Raw genomic sequence first — 21841 nt, 5'->3', positions numbered from 1 at the left:
ATTACAAATATTTTTAACACTTAGCTTTTTTTTGGGGGCCTGCCAAGAGTGTTGGGGGACTTTCTATTGGTTCCATTGTGTCAGGCAAGCTTTATCAGGCCCTAGTGTATTTTAAATGATTTCGAATAGTATTTGAACCCAGGTCTGCACAATAATCTATGCTCCTGGGAGTGCTGCAGGTCAGCATGAAGGCAGGCAGAACAGTGTTTACCGTTCTTTTTATGCCAAAGATAACAGTTGTCTGTCTGCTGCATGTTGTTTTGTCTTTCTTTGCGTTTGGAAGCTGTCGATGATCAGAAGGGTAAACGCAACTGTGTGAATAACTTGGTTCTCGTCCACAAAGCTATGTGTGACGCTGGTATGGTGTCTCATGTCCCCTCCTCTACCTCACTGGTTGGCTACTGGTTGGCTACTTTCACAATCCGGGTCGAATGAACAGTATGTTTGATATGGGCTGCACAGCAAAAATACAAGAGGTATCTGGCATAATTTAGCTCTAATAATTATGCTAACATAACGACTATCATTTTCAATACATTTGGTTAATAGATTTACTTGATGATCTCTTGGCCTATAATCAATAAATCATGACATTTCCAATAATTATTTTTAGTCTCACAACTCAAATGAAGACCGGAGGTAAACAAGGCTTCAGCACACTGACCACCTTGATCTTTTCGTAGTGTGCTGGCTCAGTCCTAACGTTATAGCCTGGTGACAACGAGGTTACTGCATGCTTTTATTTTTTAAATGGAAGGAAACGGAGAAATAACGGACCAGTAACTCCATCTGTGTGCTGGGCTGGAGAACAGTAGCAAGCAGCAGCAACAGCCCTGTACGAGGTCTCTACCCGGTGTCTGTCATTACAAGCTGTGAGTAGCTAATACAAGCTGCGCGCGCTCCGCATCTCCTCTCATTCCGGCCCTTTCCACTCAAGGCATTCTCTGTGCGCACCTTACCATGTAGCCAGACGCACAGTCGTGCCACATACATTTATTTATTTTCTTGCGTAGACAAATTTTCAATGATCTCGATCTTTTTTACAACTTATTTCAGCATGATCGCAAATGATCAAAGGTTGGTTATTTTGAAAGGTGAATTCAAATGGCAGAGAGCTGTCAAACCTCGTTTCGACTGAACGTATTGGAGAGGTGTTTGAGAAGGTTTCATGGTGGGAAATGAAGACCCATTGAACTCAGATAAACGGAATAAAGTTTTACATTGGATTATATTTAATCGATTTTAAAAGGTAAGGAAAATATAGAAATGTGTCATTATCAAAATGCCATGTTATATCGTCTCTTAAAATTTTCCAACTGACATTTTCTGTCAATTTAGGTGTATGAAAAAATGATCTAGTCTATAATTCGTATTCAGTCATCATGGTAATGAAACACAATGGGAATCATGTGTGTTGATGTTATTGAACTATTGATTAAATATTTAAGCTTAAAATCATACTATCGCTTTACTTTTTTCAAATATATTGTCACATTCATAGACTGAGTGATTTATGACACTATTTTATCAGATGACTATCATTGGATTAACTCTTTCATGTTGCGCATATTTAAGTTTTGATGGTTCCAATCCCTGACCACTCTCTGTGATCACATCTGAAACGTGGATTTGAATGTTCTGATCATCGGCTCAACAGGGTCTGTTGCTGCAAGAACAAACAGATGAGTAGCTCCTTATCGTCTATTCCAGATTACCCACACAGCCCTTTAAATCACTGCGCTAAAGGTTTGTGACAGAGTCACTGTGTGCCTGAAAAGACAGAGGGAGTAAACTGGCAGAACAAGATGGCAAGATATCAGGTGCATTGTGCCAGTGTTCTACAGTACGTTGAGTTAGAATACGACATACGGGGCGGCAGGTAGCCTAGTGGTTAGAGGTTTGGGCCAGTAACTGAAAGGTTGCTAGATCATATCCCCTGAGCTGACAAGGTACAAATCTGTCGTTCTGCCCCTGAACAAGGCAGTTAACCCACTGTTCCTAGGCTGTCATTGTAAATAATAATTTGTTCTTAACTGACTTGACTAGTTAAATTAATAATAATAATAATAATAACAACATGTAAGGATCCAGTGCTTCAAAAGACAGAGCAGAGTAAACTGGCAGAACAAGGTGTCTGTCAGGTAGTGCCTGAACAGCACTCATGTGGTCTATTCTAATGTAAAGCACTGTAAAGCATTGACCCAGCCAGTGAAGAGAAAGGGGTGTAAACTGGCAGACAATCTATCAGGTGCCTGAACAGAGATCTATTATATTATATTCTAAACCAAAGCAATATAAAGCATTGAGCCTGAAGAGATACAGGAGTAATGTGTCGGAACAAGATTTCAATCTATCAGGTGCAGGATCAGCCCACCGGTGGTCTATTATATTCTAAATCAATACACTGTAAAGCATTAAGACAGCCTTGGTTTATGCGAGCTGGCCCAGAACGTCTTGGAGCAAGAGCCTATCTCCTGTTTCTGTAGCGTGAGGCAGCTTGAGTAACCCCCTGGACAGGATGCTAGTCTATGGCAGGGCCTTACCCGAAATCTCATACCTCCTTATCTCCTTAATGCTGAGTGCCAAGCAGAGACGTATCAGGTCCCATTTTTACAGTCGTTGGCAGTGTGTGAATTACAGGGGGCCGGGGGGGGGGCTCTGCCCCCTTGAATGAGACATGAGCTCCCCTGAATGCAACAAGGGTCAAACTTTGGGGGCGGACTCTAATTTATGGGTCCAGTCCACTAGCGAACTATCAACATTGTTTCAACTGGGCCCCTCACAGTTTTCCACGCCAATGAGCTCAGGACAGACACAGACAGCTGTATTTGCATCCTGTATTTCAGCCTCTTTTTCTATCAGGTGCCAATCAGCCCACATGTTGTCTATTATATTGAGGCAGTGCCTGAAAAGACAGAGGGAAGTAATCTGGCAGTTCCTAAACAACCCACAGGAGGTCTTCTAGTCTATTCTTCTCTATATTCTATTCTATTTCATTCTATTCTATTTAATTTGATTCTATTTAATTATATATGTCAATTCTACCACTAGGCTTAGATCCAGACTACTGAGACTGAACTACTTGTTGACGAATTGCTCAATGTTGCATTCAATACATACTGTACAGTGCATCTATTCATAGTTCAGTAGCCAACGTCAACCCACCAACTTCAGTTCAACAAGTCCAAATTGTACATCTAAGCATGGAGCAAACATGTTGCACCATGCATCTGAAATGGCACCCTATGGTCAAAAGTAGTGCACTATGTAGTTAATAGGGTCCCATTCGTGATGCAGGATATGATTAGGGAATTACACTGAGTGTACAAAACATTAGGAACACCGTGCTAATATTGAGTTGCACGCCCCTTTGCCCTCAGAACAGCCTCAATTCGGTGGGGCATGGACTCTTCAAGGTGTTGAAAGCAGTCCACAGGGATGCTGGCCCATGTTGACTCCAATGCTTTGCACAGTTGTGTCAGTTGAGTGTGAAAAAATGAGCAGTATTGCAGTTCTTGACACAGGCTTAAAAATCCTTCCTTAATAACCTGTCCCCTCCCCTTTATCTACGCTGATTGAAGTGGATTTAACAAGTGACATCAATAAGGGATCATAGCTTTTACCTGGCATCACCTGGTCAGTCTATGTCATGGAAAGAGCAGGTGTTCCTAATGTTTTGTACAAATCAAATCAAATGTTTATTTGTCATATACACATGTCTAGCAGATGTTATTGCGAGTGTAGCGAAATGCTTCAGTGTATAGCAATGTTGTGAATTTGGTGCATTGATAGCAACCGCTTCAGTTGTTATGCTACTCTGTCTCTGGCACGGTAGGTGACGAGCTAGCTTTTCATTAAACAACATAATGAGGATTTCTATCAGCCTAATCGAGGTGTTCTTACAAGGCTGGATTTCTCCTAATGCGACTGTCGCTTTAGGTATAATGCTTCAGGTATAATGCTTCAGGTATAATGCTTCAGGTATAATGCTTCAGGTATAATGCTTCAGGTATAATGCTTTAGGTATAATGCTTTAGGTATAATGCTTTAGGTATAATGCTTCAGGTATAATGCTTCAGGTATAATGCTTCAGGTGTAATGCTTTAGGTATAATGCTTTAGGTATAATGCCTCAGGTATAATGCTTTAGGTATAATGCTTCAGGTATAATGCTTTAGGTATAATGCTTCAGGTGTAATGCTTTAGGTATAATGCTTTAGGTATAATGCTTCAGGTATAATGCTTCAGGTATAATGCTTTAGGTATAATGCTTCAGGTATAATGCTTCAGGTATAATGCTTTAGGTATAATGCTTCAGGTGTAATGCTTTAGGTATAATGCTTTAGGTATAATGCCTCAGGTATAATGCTTCAGGTATAATGCTTCAGGTATAATGCCGGGAGCCGCTTGTGGATTTGACAGCTCTAATGCAGTTCCACCTCTGACACTGCCAAACAACCGCTATGTGGGTGTCAGCTAGCGTGGACCTGATAGAATGTAGCCCACGGTCTGCGCCCCAAATGCCACCCTATGGGCAGTGGACACCCTATGGGCAGTGGACACTATGGGCCCTGGTCAAAGTAGTGCAGCACAAAGGGAGGGAATAGGGTTCTATTTGGGACGAATACATGGACACGTGGCCCAGGCAATGTCATCATCTGTTTTACTGTTTTGTTTTCAACATCTCACATACCCCTCCCTCCTCCCTCATATCTGGTGTTGCTTATTTAGCACAACAATACCCATATCTCAGACAACTCTGAGGCAGCTATCACTGTGCAGGAGGTGCAATGACAAATTGGCATAATGAAACATGTTATGATGTTGATATTATCTCAGGTTGGCAGGGGGCATCCCTCCCACTGTGTGCTGACACCGAACTGCACACTAATTTGACTCTGATTGTGGTGCTGCAGTCCTTCCTTTCTTTCAACTACTAGGCGGGAATCATTTACATACTCATTTGCATTCGTTCAAACCCCCTAATAAATACACGTTTTCTATAACAGGGGAGAGGAGTAACCTTTGGGTTGTTATTTACTGAGGGAAGAATAATGTCTAGTATCAAGTGAAGGACAAGCAGTTCTCAGAAAGGGGCTGTGACTGGGGAGTTGACTGAATTACTTCCCTGTGTGTGTGTGCGTGTGTGTGTGTGTGTATACATACATGTCTGTATGTGTGTGTCTATGTGCGTGTGTGTGTGTGTGTGTGTGTGTGTGTGTGTGTGTGTGTGTTGCAGTGTGCTAGTCTAGTGGACATGACAACATAAACTAGCTGGAAACCTGTACTCAGACTTGTGATAAAAGGCAGAACTGAAGCTGTGCCATTTTGTATTTAAAGGAGAGAGAATTCCCAGGGGAGCTCTCCATACACACACCAGGGCCCTACTGTTGCAGCTTTTAATTTGCTGTGTAATTACATTTGAGAAGGGCCTTTAAGGCTGAATAGTAAAAGAAGTATCCAACATGCTGTGAAACCAATGACTGAGTGCATGAACAGCTGGGCCCTCCTACAGAGATGTCATGACTCATGTCCCTCACTAATGCTTTTGTGTGGGCAGTGATGGCCCAATTCAATATATTTCAACTCATTCTCTGTGAAACAAAGATTTCAAAGATTTCAGTTTGTTTTTCAATTGAATTGTTCACGTTATAGGTCACATTAAAGGTGGAAAAAGTTCTGACATGATTTATCTTTGTCTCATTCTTTTACATCACACAAACCTGGCATTTTAACAGGGGTGTGTAGACTTTTTAAATCCACTGTAGGTATTCAACCCCCTGAGTCAATACATGTTAGAATCACCTTTGGAAGCAATTACAAATCCCTGAGTGGTTTTCTTCCTATCTGGCAACTGAGTTAGGATGGACACCTGTATCTTTGTAATGACTGGGTGTATAGATACACCCTCCAAAGTGTAATTAATAACGTCACCATGCTCAAACGGATATTCAATGCCTGCTTTTGTTTTCTTTCACCCATCTACCAATAGGTGCCCTTCTTTGTGAGGCATTGGAAAACTTCCCCTGGCTTTCTGGTTGAATCTGTTATAAATTCACTGCCCGACTGAGGGACATTACAGATAACTGTATGTGTGGCGTACAGAGATGAGGAAGTCATTTAAAAAATCATGTTAAACACTGTTATTGCACACACAGTGAGTCCATGCAACATATTATGTGACTTGTTAAACAAATATTTACTCCTGAACTTATTTAGGCCATAACAAACGGGTTGAATATTTATTGACTAAAGCCATTTGAGCTTTCATTTGTAAAAAAAAAAAAAATATGTAATCAATTTTATATTCGGGCTGTAACACAACAAAATGTAACACAACAAAAATAACCCTAAAAGTCAAAGGGTTTGAATACTTTCTGAAGGCACTGTATATTTTATCACAAATGGGATCCAAATCAGGGAACATGTGCCCTCGGTTAATGGGCTTTAATGGAGCATGATGCCTATGCATTCGTGGACAGGATATAGGTCTATCCCCATCGATTTTCGAAGATCATGGGGATTACCCAGTACTGATTACCACAGGCTGACTGTAGACAGAGGCTGCAGCTGAACCAGCCAACCAAGTCTCTCTCTCAAGAGACACCTCCAGGACCAGGGTCCTCATTTATAATGTTATGTACATTTCACACTCAATTTCTGCATATGCCATTTCTGAAAAGTCTGTGCACTTACAATAATATTGAGATTTATAAACGTGGCGCAAGCCATACATTGCATGTTTCCCGTTATATATCAGACGTGTCATAAAACTGTGTGCGCCTGAACGAGCATTAAAACTCTGCCTGGAAGACACCCTCCATTCACCTTTTATAGAGACAACGTCCTTTATTTCCTGTATAATGTGGAACTATTGCCATTTGGCCACTGCATGCAAATGACAAATTGTTGTTCAATATTTAGTTTATCAACAGAGTATTGGGTTTATAATGCATGTCCAGCTTTGGAATAGGCTCTGAGATTAAATAGGTAATGATGTCGCACTCCTATTGCACATCAATATTGTAGCCTAACCATACTGTCAACGATTATTTATGTATGCAGGGCTTACAAATGAGGCCCCAGGAACCAATGGTCTGGAGTGTGATTGCAACACAGGTTACACAGTGGTTACCAAGTTACATAAGCACATTAGTAAATATATACCCAATGCATTGGAGGTAGGGGAGAGCAAGCTGCCCTGTGTGCCAGACCTGGGTTCAAATAGTATGTGTTCTTTGAGTGTTTGATTGAGTCTGTCTGAAGTGCCAGAGGGGTGGGGTTTACAGTTCTGGGACTATTTCATTGGTTCCATTACACCAGGCAAGCTCAATCAAGCCCAGGTAAAGTATTTGAAATCATTTCAAATAGTATTTAAACCAGGTCTGCCTGTGTGATTTCAAAAGCCATCCCATCTCTTCCTGGTTTGAGCCAGGTTATTATTACAGTAGTCTGTGATGAGCATAGTTTTATTGCAACAGCACAAGCGTGGCACACTCATTAAAATCCTAATCAATTAAGTCAACAGCATGTGCCATCCTCGGAGCTGAGGGGGGCAGAATTACCTGCATTGTCTGGAAAGGCAACCACTTTTAGTTATGCTACAGTCTACACTTAAGCATTTGTAGACAGTCATAATGGTCTTCATATTGTTATAGTCAGTGGTGTAAAGTACTCAAGAAAAACTACTTTAAAGTACTACTAACGTAGTTCTTTTGGTATCTGTACTTGACTATTTACTTAACTACATTCCTAAAGAAAATAGTGTACTTTTTACTCCATGAAACCCAAAAGTACTCATTACATTTTGAATGCTTAGCAGGACAGAAAAATTCACACACTTATCAAGAGAACATCCCTGGTCATCCCTACTGCCCCTGATCTGACAGACTCACTAAACACACATGCTTTGTTTGTAAATTATGTCTGTGTTGTAATGTGACCCTGGTTATCCAGAAAAAAATACAATTATGCCTGTTTAATAATATAAGGAATTTGAAGTAACTTATACTTTTAAGTATATTTGAGCAATTACATTTGCTCTTCATCCGTAAGTATATTTATAACCAAATACTTTTAAGCTTTTACTTAAGTAATATTTTACTGGGTGACTTTCACTTTTACTTGAGTCATTTTCTATTAAAGTATCTTTACTTTTACTCAAGTATGACAATTGGGTACTTTTCCCACCACTAGTTACTGCTAATATAATAAACTAATATTATCAAACGTGTTTAAGGCCAGCTTGGACAAAAAGGGTGCTAAACAGAGGGACTTGGAAATCTGAAACAATTTACCCCAAGTTACCTCAACTTAGAAAAACAAGAACTGCAATGATCTTTGAGGTTCATTAGGGACAAAAGAATGTAAGATTGTTTGTAATGAAAATCTGAGGGGGGAGGGGAACAGAGAGTAAATGTACATTTACATTTCGTAACTGTGTGCTGTTATATTTTGGGAGGCTTTTCAAAAAGGTTTGTTCCCTAGAGAGAGACACTGAGAGACAGAGACAGAGAGAGAGCGAGAGGCACCACATTGATTCTGTTATTTTCTTCCATCCATGCAGGTGGGATGTCATAGTCAGAGTTCCTTGGATATCTGAGAGACATTGAGGAACCAGAGCCACCATGGACTCCTGGGTGTTCCCCTCCTCCCTCCCCAACCTAACCGAAGAACCCCTGATGTACGACAGCTTTATTCTGGGCAACGAGTCAACGGAACCCAATGGTACCTATACGGGCGACAACACGTTCAACCAGACCAGCACCATGGTCATCACCTTCCTCTACTTCCTGGTGTGTGGTATCGGACTCTGTGGCAACGCCCTTGTGATCTACGTCATTCTGCGTTACGCCAAGATGAAGACGGTCACGAATATTTACATCATGAATTTGGCAGTCGCAGATGTTCTGTTCATGTTGGGGTTACCGTTCATCGCCATTCAGCTGGCGCTGGTCCACTGGCCGTTCGGTGCGGTGCTGTGCCGGGTGGTCATGACCGTGGACTCACTCAACCAGTTCACCTCCATCTTCTGCCTTATGGTCATGAGCATCGACCGCTACCTGGCCGTGGTGCACCCCATCCGGTCCACCAAGTGGCGCAAGCCACGTATGGCCAAGACCATCAACCTGGCGGTGTGGGGGGTGTCACTCCTGGTCAACCTGCCTATCATAATCTACAGCGGTTTAATCACCAAGCACAACAGTTGCTTCTGTACCATCGTGTGGCCGGAGCCTGAGGAGGCCTACTACACCGCCTTCATGTTCTACACCTTCGTCCTGGGTTTCTTCCTCCCGCTCATGGTCATCTGCCTGTGTTACCTTCTCATCATCATCAAGGTCAGTCTCATGGTCACCTGCCTGTGTTACCCTCTCATCATCATCATCAAGGTCAGTCTCATGGTCACCTGCCTGTGTTACCCTCTCATCATCATCATCAAGGTCAGTCTCATGGTCACCTGCCTGTGTTAACTCACCATCATCATCAAGGTCAGTCTCATGGTCACCTGCCTGTGTTACCCTCTCATCATCATCATCATCATCAAGGTCAGTCTCATGGTCACCTGCCTGTGTTAACTCACCATCATCATCAAGGTCAGTCTCATGGTCACCTGCCTGTGTTAACTCACCATCATCATCATCAAGGTCAGTCTCATGGTCACCTGCCTGTGTTAACTCACCATCATCATCATCATCAAGGTCAGTCTCATGGTCACCTGCCTGTGTTAACTCACCATCATCATCAAGGTCAGTCTCATGGTCACCTGCCTGTGTTAACTCACCATCATCATCATCAAGGTCAGTCTCATGGTCACCTGCCTGTGTTACCCTCTCATCATCATCATCATCATCATCATCATCATCAAGGTCAGTCTCATGGTCACCTGCCTGTGTTACCCTCTCATCATCATCATCAAGGTCAGTCTCATGGTCACCTGCCTGTGTTACCTTCTCATCATCATCATCAAGGTCAGTCTCATGGTCACCTGCCTGTGTTACCTTCTCATCATCATCATCATCAAGGTCAGTCTCATGGTCACCTGCCTGTGTTAACTCACCATCATCATCATCAAGGTCAGTCTCATGGTCACCTGCCTGTGTTACCCTCTCATCATCATCATCAAGGTCAGTCTCATGGTCACCTGCCTGTGTTACCCTCTCATCATCATCATCATCAAGGTCACCTGCCTGTGTTACCCTCTCATCATCATCAAGGTCACCTGCCTGTGTTACCCTCTCATCATCATCATCATCATCATCAAGGTCAGTCTCATGGTCACCTGCCTGTGTTACCTTCTCATCATCATCATCAAGGTCAGTCTCATGGTCACCTGCCTGTGTTACCCTCTCATCATCATCATCAAGGTCAGTCTCATGGTCACCTGCCTGTGTTACCCTCTCATCATCATCAAGGTCAGTCTCATGGTCACCTGCCTGTGTTACCTTCTCATCATCATCATCAAGGTCAGTCTCATGGTCACCTGCCTGTGTTACCCTCTCATCATCATCATCATCAAGGTCAGTCTCATGGTCACCTGCCTGTGTTACCCTCTCATCATCATCATCAAGGTCAGTCTCATGGTCACCTGCCTGTGTTACCCTCTCATCATCATCATCAAGGTCAGTCTCATGGTCACCTGCCTGTGTTACCCTCTCATCATCATCATCAAGGTCAGTCTCATGGTCACCTGCCTGTGTTACCCTCTCATCATCATCATCAAGGTCAGTCTCATGGTCACCTGCCTGTGTTACCTTCTCATCATCATCATCATCAAGGTCAGTCTCATGGTCACCTGCCTGTGTTAACTCACCATCATCATCAAGGTCAGTCTCATGGTCACCTGCCTGTGTTAACTCACCATCATCATCAAGGTCAGTCTCATGGTCACCTGCCTGTGTTAACTCACCATCATCATTAAGGTCAGTCTCATGGTCACCTGCCTGTGTTAACTCACCATCATCATTAAGGTCAGTCTCATGGTCACCTGCCTGTGTTAACTCACCATCATCATTAAGGTCAGTCTCATGGTCACCTGCCTGTGTTACCCTCTCATCATCATCATCAAGGTCAGTCTCATGGTCACCTGCCTGTGTTACCCTCTCATCATCATCATCAAGGTCAGTCTCATGGTCACCTGCCTGTGTTACCCTCTCATCATCATCAAGGTCAGTCTCATGGTCACCTGCCTGTGTTACCTTCTCATCATCAAGGTCAGTCTCATGGTCACCTGCCTGTGTTAACTCACCATCATCATCATCAAGGTCAGTCTCATGGTCACCTGCCTGTGTTAACTCATCATCATCATCAAGGTCAGTCTCATGGTCACCTGCCTGTGTTAACTCACCATCATCATCAAGGTCAGTCTCATGGTCACCTGCCTGTGTTACCTTCTCATCATCAAGGTCAGTCTCATGGTCACCTGCCTGTGTTAACTCACCATCATCATCATCAAGGTCAGTCTCATGGTCACCTGCCTGTGTTACCCTCTCATCATCATCATCAAGGTCAGTCTCATGGTCACCTGCCTGTGTTACCCTCTCATCATCATCATCAAGGTCAGTCTCATGGTCACCTGCCTGTGTTACCTTCTCATCATCATCATCAAGGTCAGTCTCATGGTCACCTGCCTGTGTTAACTCACCATCATCATTAAGGTCGTACTTGTTTTACATCGTTCTACCACCACTACGGTGTCCATATTAGGACATCCTCAGTGTCACCTGCTGAGACTGACAACTCCATGACTACTGCCGTCTTTCTATCCTTTTCATTTGAACCTGACTAAAATGTTGTGACCTATCGTATGTTGTAATGGTAGCACAGTATGTCTACTTTAATCTATCGTTTTCTTCTTTTGATTTTGTCTGTGCGGTGAAGTGCCTTGAGATGTAGCTATATTTACCTATATTTTAAAGTGGGCTATACAGATCAAATCTATAATTATTACTACTATTAAAGTGAAGTTCTCAGGGATCTGTGTCGGGTCTCCTAATATTTATGTTTTTTTTAAAGAGTGCAATAGAAATAAAATCTATCATTTTTTAGGTGAAGTCGTCAGGGATCCGTGTTGGGTCCACTAAGAGGAAGCGCTCGGAGAGGAAGGTGACCCGCATGGTGTCCATCGTGGTTGCCGTGTTCGTCTTCTGCTGGCTGCCCTTCTATGTCTTCAATGTGACGTCGGTGACAGGAACCATCTCCACCACGCCGTTCCTGAGGAGCACCTTTGCCTTCGTGGTGGTCCTGGGTTACGCCAACTCATGTGCCAACCCCATACTTTACGCGTTCCTGTCGGAGAACTTCAAGAAGAGCTTCCAGAATGTTCTGTGTCGGAAGAAGGTGGGTGGGCTGGATGTGATTGAGCGCAGCGACAGCAAGCAGGACAAGTCGCGCATGATGAATGACCCCACGGAGACTCAAAGCACACTGCTCAATGGAGACCTGCAGACCAGCATTTGATGCTTGTTTATTCTAACGCATCCCTTATGTGTGATCTATACAGACATCTTTCATTTCACATCAACACTCCCTCACAAGCTCATCACACACAAATAAACTAACAAAACGCACGCACGCACGCACACACACACGCACAGAAACAAACACACACTTGTTTTGCAGGTGGAAACGGTCATCCTGACCTGTTACCATGCCCTATGAACAGCTCACATAGGGGGAGTGATTGTAGTTGATCTCATGGTGTGATATTTTGTAAGCATTTTCTTCCCCCTGTGGATGAGGTGAAAAAATGCCAGAGGAACTAAGCCCTCATGGTGTCTGCTCCTCAACGGCTGTTATCACGTTCTTTATGTCTCCTATCTCTGTTTACCAACTCTCTCTTTACTTTCTCAAAAGACATACAATGATATGACAGTGGGTTTTCCTGGTCGTAAAACCCGTACATTGTGATATATTCATAAAGGAGAGAATACTAACTGTAGTTGTGACTTTGCTCTCTGGTGTTTGGGTGTAAAGCTGAAGACGTTTACTGAGTGTATTGATGCTGGTGGACAGTGACAGGATCATGTGAGGACCAGAACAGGGTTGTGTTCATTAGGCCCCAAATGGAAGAAAAGGGACTGAAACCAGGAAGTGCTACCTGAACTTCTCTAATAAGAAACATGTGTTATCCGCTGCAGAGCATTTTGCCATGTTGTGTCCTGATAAGTCCCAGACGGTTACCTACGGTTACTGATTGACAGCAGATGAGACTTAACCATGGAGAACAAGGATTCCTTGCACATATGTTTACACTAGCAGGGTGAACCTCCACCTCAATCTGTCTTTGTCACATTGTCCTGTAGCCGAAATAAATACCAGACTAGGATGTAGGAAGTATGCCAGGAAGTATAGCAGACTCACTGTGTGCATATTGTCTGTTTACAAAGATTGTGTGTCCAAAATGGTGGGCTCTGCAGAATGTGGAATTAGTAACATGCCTCTATTCTTAGATACTGTATTTGGGGCTATGTGGGACGCTAGCGTGCCACCCGTGGTGCACCCTATCAACAGCAGGTGCATTTCAAGAGCGGCAAATTTGAAACCAAATAAATGTCAAAATTCAAATTTTTCAAACATACAACTATCTTACACCCTTTGTGTACATCTCCTTAATCTAACCACGTTGTCCGATTTCAAAAAGGTTTTACGGCGAAAGCATAAAGTTAGATTATGTTAGGAGAGTACATTGACAATAGCTGTGTGTAATGTTTTGTCAATTCAAAGACAGGGTCACCAAAACCATAAAACCAGCTAAAATGATGCACTAACCTTTTACAATCTCCATCAGATGACACTCCTAGGACATTATGTTAGACAATGCATGCATTTTTAGTTCTATCAAGTTCATATTTATATCCAAAAACAGCGTTTTACTATGGCATTGATGTTGAGGAAATCGTTTCCCTCCAATAACCGGCAGTCAAGTCAGCACCACAAATTAAATAATTAAAATTAGAAAACATTGGTAAAATATTATATTGTCATTTAAAGAATTATAGATTTACATCTCTTGAACGCAATCAACAGATTTAAAAATAACCTTACTGGGAAATCACACTTTGCAATAATCTGAGCACTGCGCCCAGAAAAATATGCTTTGCTATACAGACAAACGGCCATGTTGGAGAGATCTAAAATCGAAAATACTATGTAAATAATCCATTACCTTTGATTCTCTTCATCAGATGTCACTTCCCGGAATCCCAGGTCCATAACGAATGTAGTTTTGTTCAAAAAAGCTCATCATTTATATCCAAAAAGATCCGTGTTGTTAGCACATGATCTAAGCCAGCCGGACTTCTCGTCATGAACGAGGGGAAAATATATATTTACGTTCGTTCAAACATGTCAAACGTTGTATAGCATAAATCATTAGGGCATTTTTTAACCAGAACATGAATAATATTCAAGGTGGACGAATGCATTCTCTTTTAAAACGTTTTGGAACGAGGGTACCCAACATGACCTCGCGCGCCAGAGTCTAATCGGCCATCACCGTTCCAAGGCTCTTGTTCGGTCAGATCTCATAGTAGAAGATTCAAAACACTTTGTAAAGGCTGGTGACATCTAGTGGAAGCAATAGGAAGTGCCAAAACATTAATCAGCCCCTGTGTGTTTCAATGGCATAGGCTTAAAGGTAATTCAACACATCAGGTATCCACTTCCTGTCAGAAAATGTCTCAGGGTTTTGCCTGCCAAATGAGTTCTGTTATACTCACAGACACCATTCAAACAGTTTTAGAAACTTTAGGGTGTTTTCTATCCATATATAATAAGTATATGCATATTCTAGTTACTGGGTAGGATTAGTAACCAGATTAAATCGGGTACGTTTTTTTATCCAGCCGTGAAAATACTGCCCCCTAGCCCCAACAGGTTTTAACACAACAGTGAGCAGCAGGCCACATCACCTCTGGATCACTACACCAAGGTGTAGTTTGGATATGACTTACTACAGAGAGAGGAGGAACAGTAGAGATGCTGGGACTACTTTGAAATGACATAAAAAACACATGATATCCCACATGGTTAATTTGCTGGCACAAGTCCTGCTGAGACTTACACTGTCCAAATATGGACTCCGTAAAGTCGGTTTAACATTATGGTTGACCTTAGTGCTTTTTTTTAACCTCAGAAAGACACATATTTGCTGTGGACAAATATTCATCAGTGAGTCATGGACCTACAGCATGCAGCTGAACAGAGTTACAAAGTTGGAATCACATGACCTAATGATGACTGTATGAAGTCCCTGACAACTATGAATGCACCTTTACTATGTAATTGAACAGTTTCTCTCTCTCTGTGTGTGTGTGTGTGTGTGTGTGTGTGTGTGTGTGTGTGTGTACTGTACACAGTGTTTTATTTGATACAGCATTCAGTCCAAGGCCATGATTAGTAGAAGTGTAGAATATGGGTACCAGGTGACCTCACCAGGAAAAACTCAGGGCCCAAATTATTATTCTAGCCCAGAGTGTTTCTCGGTCAGATTATTATTATTATTATAGCCCAGTGTTTCTTGGTCAGATTATTATAGCCCAGTGTTTCTCAGTCAGATTATTATTATTATTATAGCCCAGTGTTTCTTGGTCAGATTATTATAGCCCAGCGTTTCTTGGTCAGATTATTATTATTATTATAGCCCAGTGTTTCTTGGTTGGGTTATTATTATTATTATAGCCCAGTGTTTCTCAGTCAGATTATTATTATTATTATAGCCCAGTGATTCTTGGTCGGGTTATTATAGCCCAGTGTTTCTCGGTCAGGTTATTATTATTATTATAGCCCAGTGTTTCTTGGTCAGGTTATTATTATTATAGCCCAGTGTTTCTCGGTCAGGTTATTATTATTATTATAGCCCAGTGTTTCTTGGTCAGGTTATTATTATTATAGCCCAGTGTTTCTCGGTCAGGTTATTATTATTATTATAGCCCAGTGTTTCTTGGTCAGATTATTATTATTATTATAGCCCAGTGTTTCTTGGTCAGATTATTATTATTATTATAGCCCAGTGTTTCTTGGTCAGATTATTATTATTATAGCCCAGAGTGTTTCTCGGTCAGATTATTATAGCCCAGTGTTTCTTGGTCAGATTATTATTATTCTAGCACAGAGTGTTTCTCGGTCAGATTATTATTATTATTATAGCCCAGTGTTTCTTGGTCAGATTATTATTATTCTAGCACAGAGTGTTTCTCGGTCAGATTATTATAGCCCAGTGTTTCTTGGTCAGGTTATTATTATTATAGCCCAGTGTTTCTTGGTCAGATTATTATTATTATTATAGCCCAGTGTTTCTTGGTCAGATTATTATTATTATAGCCCAGTGTTTCTTGGTCAGATTATTATTATTATAGCCCAGTGTTTCTTGGTCAGATTATTATTATTATAGCCCAGTGTTTCTTGGTCAGATTATTATTATTATAGCCCAGTGTTTCTTGGTCAGATTATTATTATTATAGCCCAGTGTTTCTTGGTCAGATTATTATTATTATTATAGCCCAGTGTTTCTTGGTCAGATTATTATTATTATAGCCCAGTGTTTCTTGGTCAGATTATTATTATTATAGCCCAGTGTTTCTTGGTCAGATTATTATTATTATAGCCCAGTGTTTCTTGGTCAGATTATTATTATTATAGCCCAGTGTTTCTTGGTCAGGTCACATGATCAGAAAGGGTGCAGAGTCCTACTATAGAGATGAATGCTGACATTTTGTTATGACGGTATTAGCTTGGCATTGACCAAGGCTAATCACTAACCAAACTGCTGCTACACTGTATAGACTCCAATGTGTACTGTAATTTTCAAGTTAACATTGTCATGTCGTGGTTGAGAATAATTTTATTCATTTTTCGTCCAAGCTGAATAGAACTGTTTGATAGTTTAGATAGCAAAGACAATGCATTTTTCAATCACTATTGTCCAGTCCTGTTTGAAACCATCCCTTGTCATGTTTCACGTCATTCATAAATTGTTGCTATTATGTTGCTGTTACAGAATAATGTCCAAGAAAGAACAGTTTTTGCTTCAGCAGGTATTGAATACTGTAGTCTTCATTGCTGTAAATTAAGCAGCGCTAATCTGTTTCTCCGTCAAGCAACATTTCTTCAAAGCCCAAAGAACAAATCCACAGTCTGATCAGTTACAATTCAAAATGGCAGTCTTCAAAAACACTGCAGGTCATGTTACAAACACGGATAAATCTCTACCGTATCGTGGATTCATTATTTGAAATAGTTACCCTTAGTTTGGCAGCTGTTTGACTTGCATCTGACCCACATTTTATAGCTGGTCTTCAGGCTTGCCGAGTCATGTCGTGTTTGAGATGCTGAGCTCATCACAGGCTACCCAGGCCTAGGGAAGGACAATCACCCACCTACCCCATACTATTTCTGAGAGGTCAAGTCTACTCATCCCAGGCCACCCATCCAGGCCTAGGGCAGGACAATCACCAACCTATCCTACACTCTGTCTGTGAGGTCAGCTCTGGCACGCTGGCATATGGAGCATTACCACTGGGCACACACTGGTTCAATCAACATTGTTACACGTCATTTCAACGTGGAATAGACATTGAATTGACCTCTGTTCCCAGTGTGCCCTCGCTTTGGGAGGTCAGAGGTCACGCTGAGGCCTCCAGTCTGAGCAATGTGAATTTGAGAAGGGCTAGAAAACATTGTAACCCTGAAGGGGTGCAGCAGTGTTCATTCTATTCCCCGTCATCATCACTCCCTTCCCCTACTCCCTAAATCTCACAGGCATAACCTGTGGATCTATGCCTATACGGTAGTGTGTACTATACTGTAGATCTAGCTAGAACAGTCAGTACATAGCCTTCTCCTCTTAGATAAAGCTTCACCTGACCTAAAGTTAGTCATAGACATGCTGCCCAATTTGCCTTAGTTTGTCCCCTGTTCAGGCTCTGGCGCCACACTCCTGTGTGTGTTTAGTGGCCATACATGTGTGTGTCTGTGTTCGTCTGCCATGCATGAGTGTGTGTGTGTGTTTCGTGGGAATGCTATGTGTGTGTGTGTTTTGTGGCTATACATGTTTCTGTGTGTGTGTGTGACAAAACAAGCCTCCCACCCCTAGGCCTCAGCATCCCATCCTCCATTCTGTCTCCTGAACAAGAGAAGCGTACAGTATGAGTGATTCATCCCTCTCTTATCTGTCCTGAAGACACATGATGACTGTTGCAAATACATCCAACTCAAAGACATTTCACTGACAACTTCTGGTAGGTTCTTTTGATTATATATTACATACATACTGTACATACACACACACTGGTCCGTTTATTAGGTACACCTCCATGTTCACATGGCCGGGGCTTGCTATATAAAACCGAAAGCCAGGCACAGAGGTATTCAGTTACTGTTTGATTGAATGTTAGAACAGGCAAAACGAGTCACCTAAGCATCTTTGAGCGTGGTATGATTGTCGGTGCCAGATGTGCCAAATCTGGTATCTCCAAAACATTCGCCCTCCTGGGCTTTTCACACCGGACAGTGTCTAGGGTTTATCGAGAATGGAGCGACAAACAAAAACATCCAGTCAGCAGCAGTCCTGTGGGCCAACACAGCTCGTTGATGACATCTGCACAATTGAATTAGTAATTAGAACAATTCATTTTAAAGGATTTCTTTGGTTGTATTTACACAGTCACACAATTAGGATATTTTTTCCCACTAATTGGTCTTTTGACCAATCACATCAGATCTTCTCACATCAAAAGACCAATTAGTGAAAAAAAGATCACAATTGGGGTGACTGTGTAAACACAGCATCAATAGCCTTGTCCAGATATGCATGCATTTCTGCCAAACCCCTCTGACACTCAATGTTGTCTTGCCATGCCGTACATGACAAACACAGTCAGAGAAGTTGGCAGCTACATCAACAGGTAGAAATAACTGTTATATAAACCACCGGAAGTTGGTGGCACCTTAATTGGGGAGAACTGGCTCGTGGTAATGACTGGAGCGGAATTAGTGGAATGGTATTAAATACAAACACATGGTCTCCAGGTGCCATTGATACCATTCGTTTTGTTCCGTTCCAGCCATGATTATGAGCCGTTCTCGCCTCAGCAGCCTCCAATGATATAAACTAATGTATTGGATTGTCCTTACATTTTGAATACCATCACATTTTATTTGTAATTGACAGAGCAGTGGTTCCCAACACTGTTACGTGTGAAGGAGAACACAGGCTTCGTAATCTGGCTTCAACCTCCATTATGACTGGCCGCTGTATCTTTGCTTAGTGAAAAACTTTTTCAGAGCTTTTTTGACGAATTAAAAATCTGTACATGGCTTTTATTTCTTTTTTTACATTTCTCGTGCTTATTAGACTTCATTTGATATTACATTATTACATGCTGTTGTTCGTTTACAACCTGCAGTGGGTCATTTGTTAGGATAGCAGCAGATTTTCATCCAACCATGGCACTCTGGCTTGGCTACATTGTCTGTAGACCTTACACATCCTACAAGTGTTGATGTAAATTGATATGTTATTAGCTATACAAAGTTTCAGGCTGTTGTAGAACTGTTGCAAATAGCTAGCCAAAATGGTTATTGTGATATAAAGGGCAACTCTATAGCCTCCATTCACCATCTGTGTCCATTACTATTATTCTCAGTAGATGGAAGTTGCCGGCTGCTATGGATGATAGTTGATTATCTTACGGTGACCATACTAGGACACGCTCCCGTCCATACTAGGACACGCTCCCGTCCATACTAGGACACGCTCCCGTCCATACTAGGACACGCTCCCGTCCATACTAGGACACGCTCCCGTCCATACTAGGACAGCTTCCTAATAGGACAACGTATCACCAAGCATTACCACCAAGGGAGACAAGATCTGACCCTGTATCAGTGGTTAGGAACAACTTCTACCCACTCCACTCTTCTCAACTAGAGTCTGTTGCTGAATGGTTTCATTTGTTTGCCTCTGTACAAGGAATTAGTATTGCTCAGGAGCATTTTCTCTCTCTGATTCCATTTTGCCATTATGTCTTGTTTTTGTACAAAATATATATTAAGCATTGTTAATATTATTGCTGTTCCTTAGAAATATTGTTCCTTTGTTTGCCCATAAATTTTGAAAGTTGCATATATGCGTGTGCTTCTTCATGAAAGGCTCGAGAGTTGATCTCCTTACCACATTGTCAATCATAATGATGTACACAGTAAGCCTAAAGTCCTGACTTTAATAAGTGTAAGAGATTCGAGTATTGATTAATAATCCCAAAATCCAATAAAAGAATACATTTAATCACATCGCATCCCTATCAGAGCCCAGGAGCACTCAGTGAAACACTGCCCCTCTGTGGTGAAAATACGCTACTAAATGAAACAGTGACTAGATTCTCCATGGTGTCTTTTCCTACTCGAGCCTCGTGATTTCTGAATCGACAGTGGAGGCTGCTGAGGGGAGAACGGCTCATAATAACGGTCAGAACGGAGCAAATAGAATGGCATCAGACAGCTGGAAACCATGTGTTTGATACCACTCCACTGATTCCGCTCCAGTCATTACCACGAGCCCGTCCTCCCCTCAGCAGACATAACCAGATAATTCCATACCTTACCAAGGCCTGTACTCCTACTGTCTTCCATCATCTAGCTAATAATGATAGGGAACCAGTTACTACTGGAAAGTCTAGGGGCAGTTTCTTGCACACACTTGTCTTGAACTAAAAAAACAAGTCAATGGACAATGTACACAAAAGTAAACCATCAAGTGACTTTAGTCCCACACCAGTCCATCCAGTATCCATGTAGGAGCACAGCAAGCAACCATCTCTCTCATCACCACATGGCATCCTGAAGTCCTGAACCAAAGATTGTAGGTTAGCCACAGCCTTCCTCCAAATTAAAGTTGCCCCAGTAGCACTGACAGTATAGCTAGCTCCTGCAGTAGAAGTGCAGTCTAATCTCTGCTCTTGCAGTATGCAGTCTATAAACATACATTAAGCGGATTTCCGGGAAGGGTGAATGGTGTCCCATTTATTAATTTAGAACTATTGTACTCATGTTGTACTATACCTGAGACCACATACAGCCTCAGCCAATCACCACCCAAACAGTGGAAACACCACTCAAAATGTGGGAGTGCTCAATTCTTAGGCTGCAGGACCAGAGAATAGGCATAATATGCCATCTAAACTGACATTTCCTAACACTACCATGAGGTTATTGACTCCACTAGGATCTATTGGAACAAGTCACTTAATCTACTATGGAGGGCTTCAGGGAAACAGAATGACACAGCAAGAGAAACAAGCTAGTAAGCATCAGGCATTAAAAGAGCTTGAACGGGATCTTAAACACATACCTTAACATACGAAATGGATGACGTACACAGCTCTGCTCACGGAGGATCTCTACCCACTAGGCTCCCTGTCGCCCCAAACTATAATGTAGAGGGCTTCAGGGAAACTAGTATCCACATCTGTGGCAGGCAGTTCTCCATCTTCTGTCTCTGTGTTCGTGGTTTACCTACAGGGATGTGTTCAGTGACGTGAAACACAGCTTTAAAGATAGCTATTCATTCTGACACCATTTCCTATTCTATCGGACATTCATTTCTACTAAATGCATTTCTATCCAAACGTTGTCATTCTACACCATGAAACTGCACACTACACTAGAGAAAAGATGGAATAGATTTAAAAAGAAGGAAGAAATCAGGCAATGGAGACAGAGTATGTTCTAATTAAAGAGAAAAAAGGACCACGAGTTCTGAGTTTAATCACTGAAACGGACAATGTCTCTCCTCTCACCTCCTTACGCGTTCCTGAATGACCTCTGGGTGGCACTCTTCTCTCAGA

The 21841-nt window shown here is 42.0% G+C and overlaps 1 protein-coding gene across 1 annotated transcript; it reads left to right on the top strand.

Annotated features, from left to right (window-relative positions):
- The first annotated feature begins 434 nt into the window (after positions 1–434).
- LOC106601899 (somatostatin receptor type 2) lies at positions 435–20121 on the top strand. The gene is made up of 3 exons (XM_045715670.2): positions 435–1249; positions 8566–9337; positions 12045–20121. Exons 2-3 carry the CDS (start codon positions 8627–8629, stop codon positions 12453–12455), a joined length of 1122 nt encoding a protein of 373 aa, XP_045571626.1. The 5' UTR covers positions 435–1249; positions 8566–8626; the 3' UTR covers positions 12456–20121.
- Positions 20122–21841: the final 1720 nt, after the last annotated feature.

Source organism: Salmo salar, chromosome 03 (assembly GCF_965601325.2).
Source record: "Salmo salar chromosome 03, fSalSal1, whole genome shotgun sequence".
In the NCBI taxonomy this organism is placed as follows: domain Eukaryota; kingdom Metazoa; phylum Chordata; class Actinopteri; order Salmoniformes; family Salmonidae; genus Salmo; species Salmo salar.
Note: the sequence above shows the minus strand (reverse complement) of the source record. Positions and strands in the feature narration are given on the sequence as shown.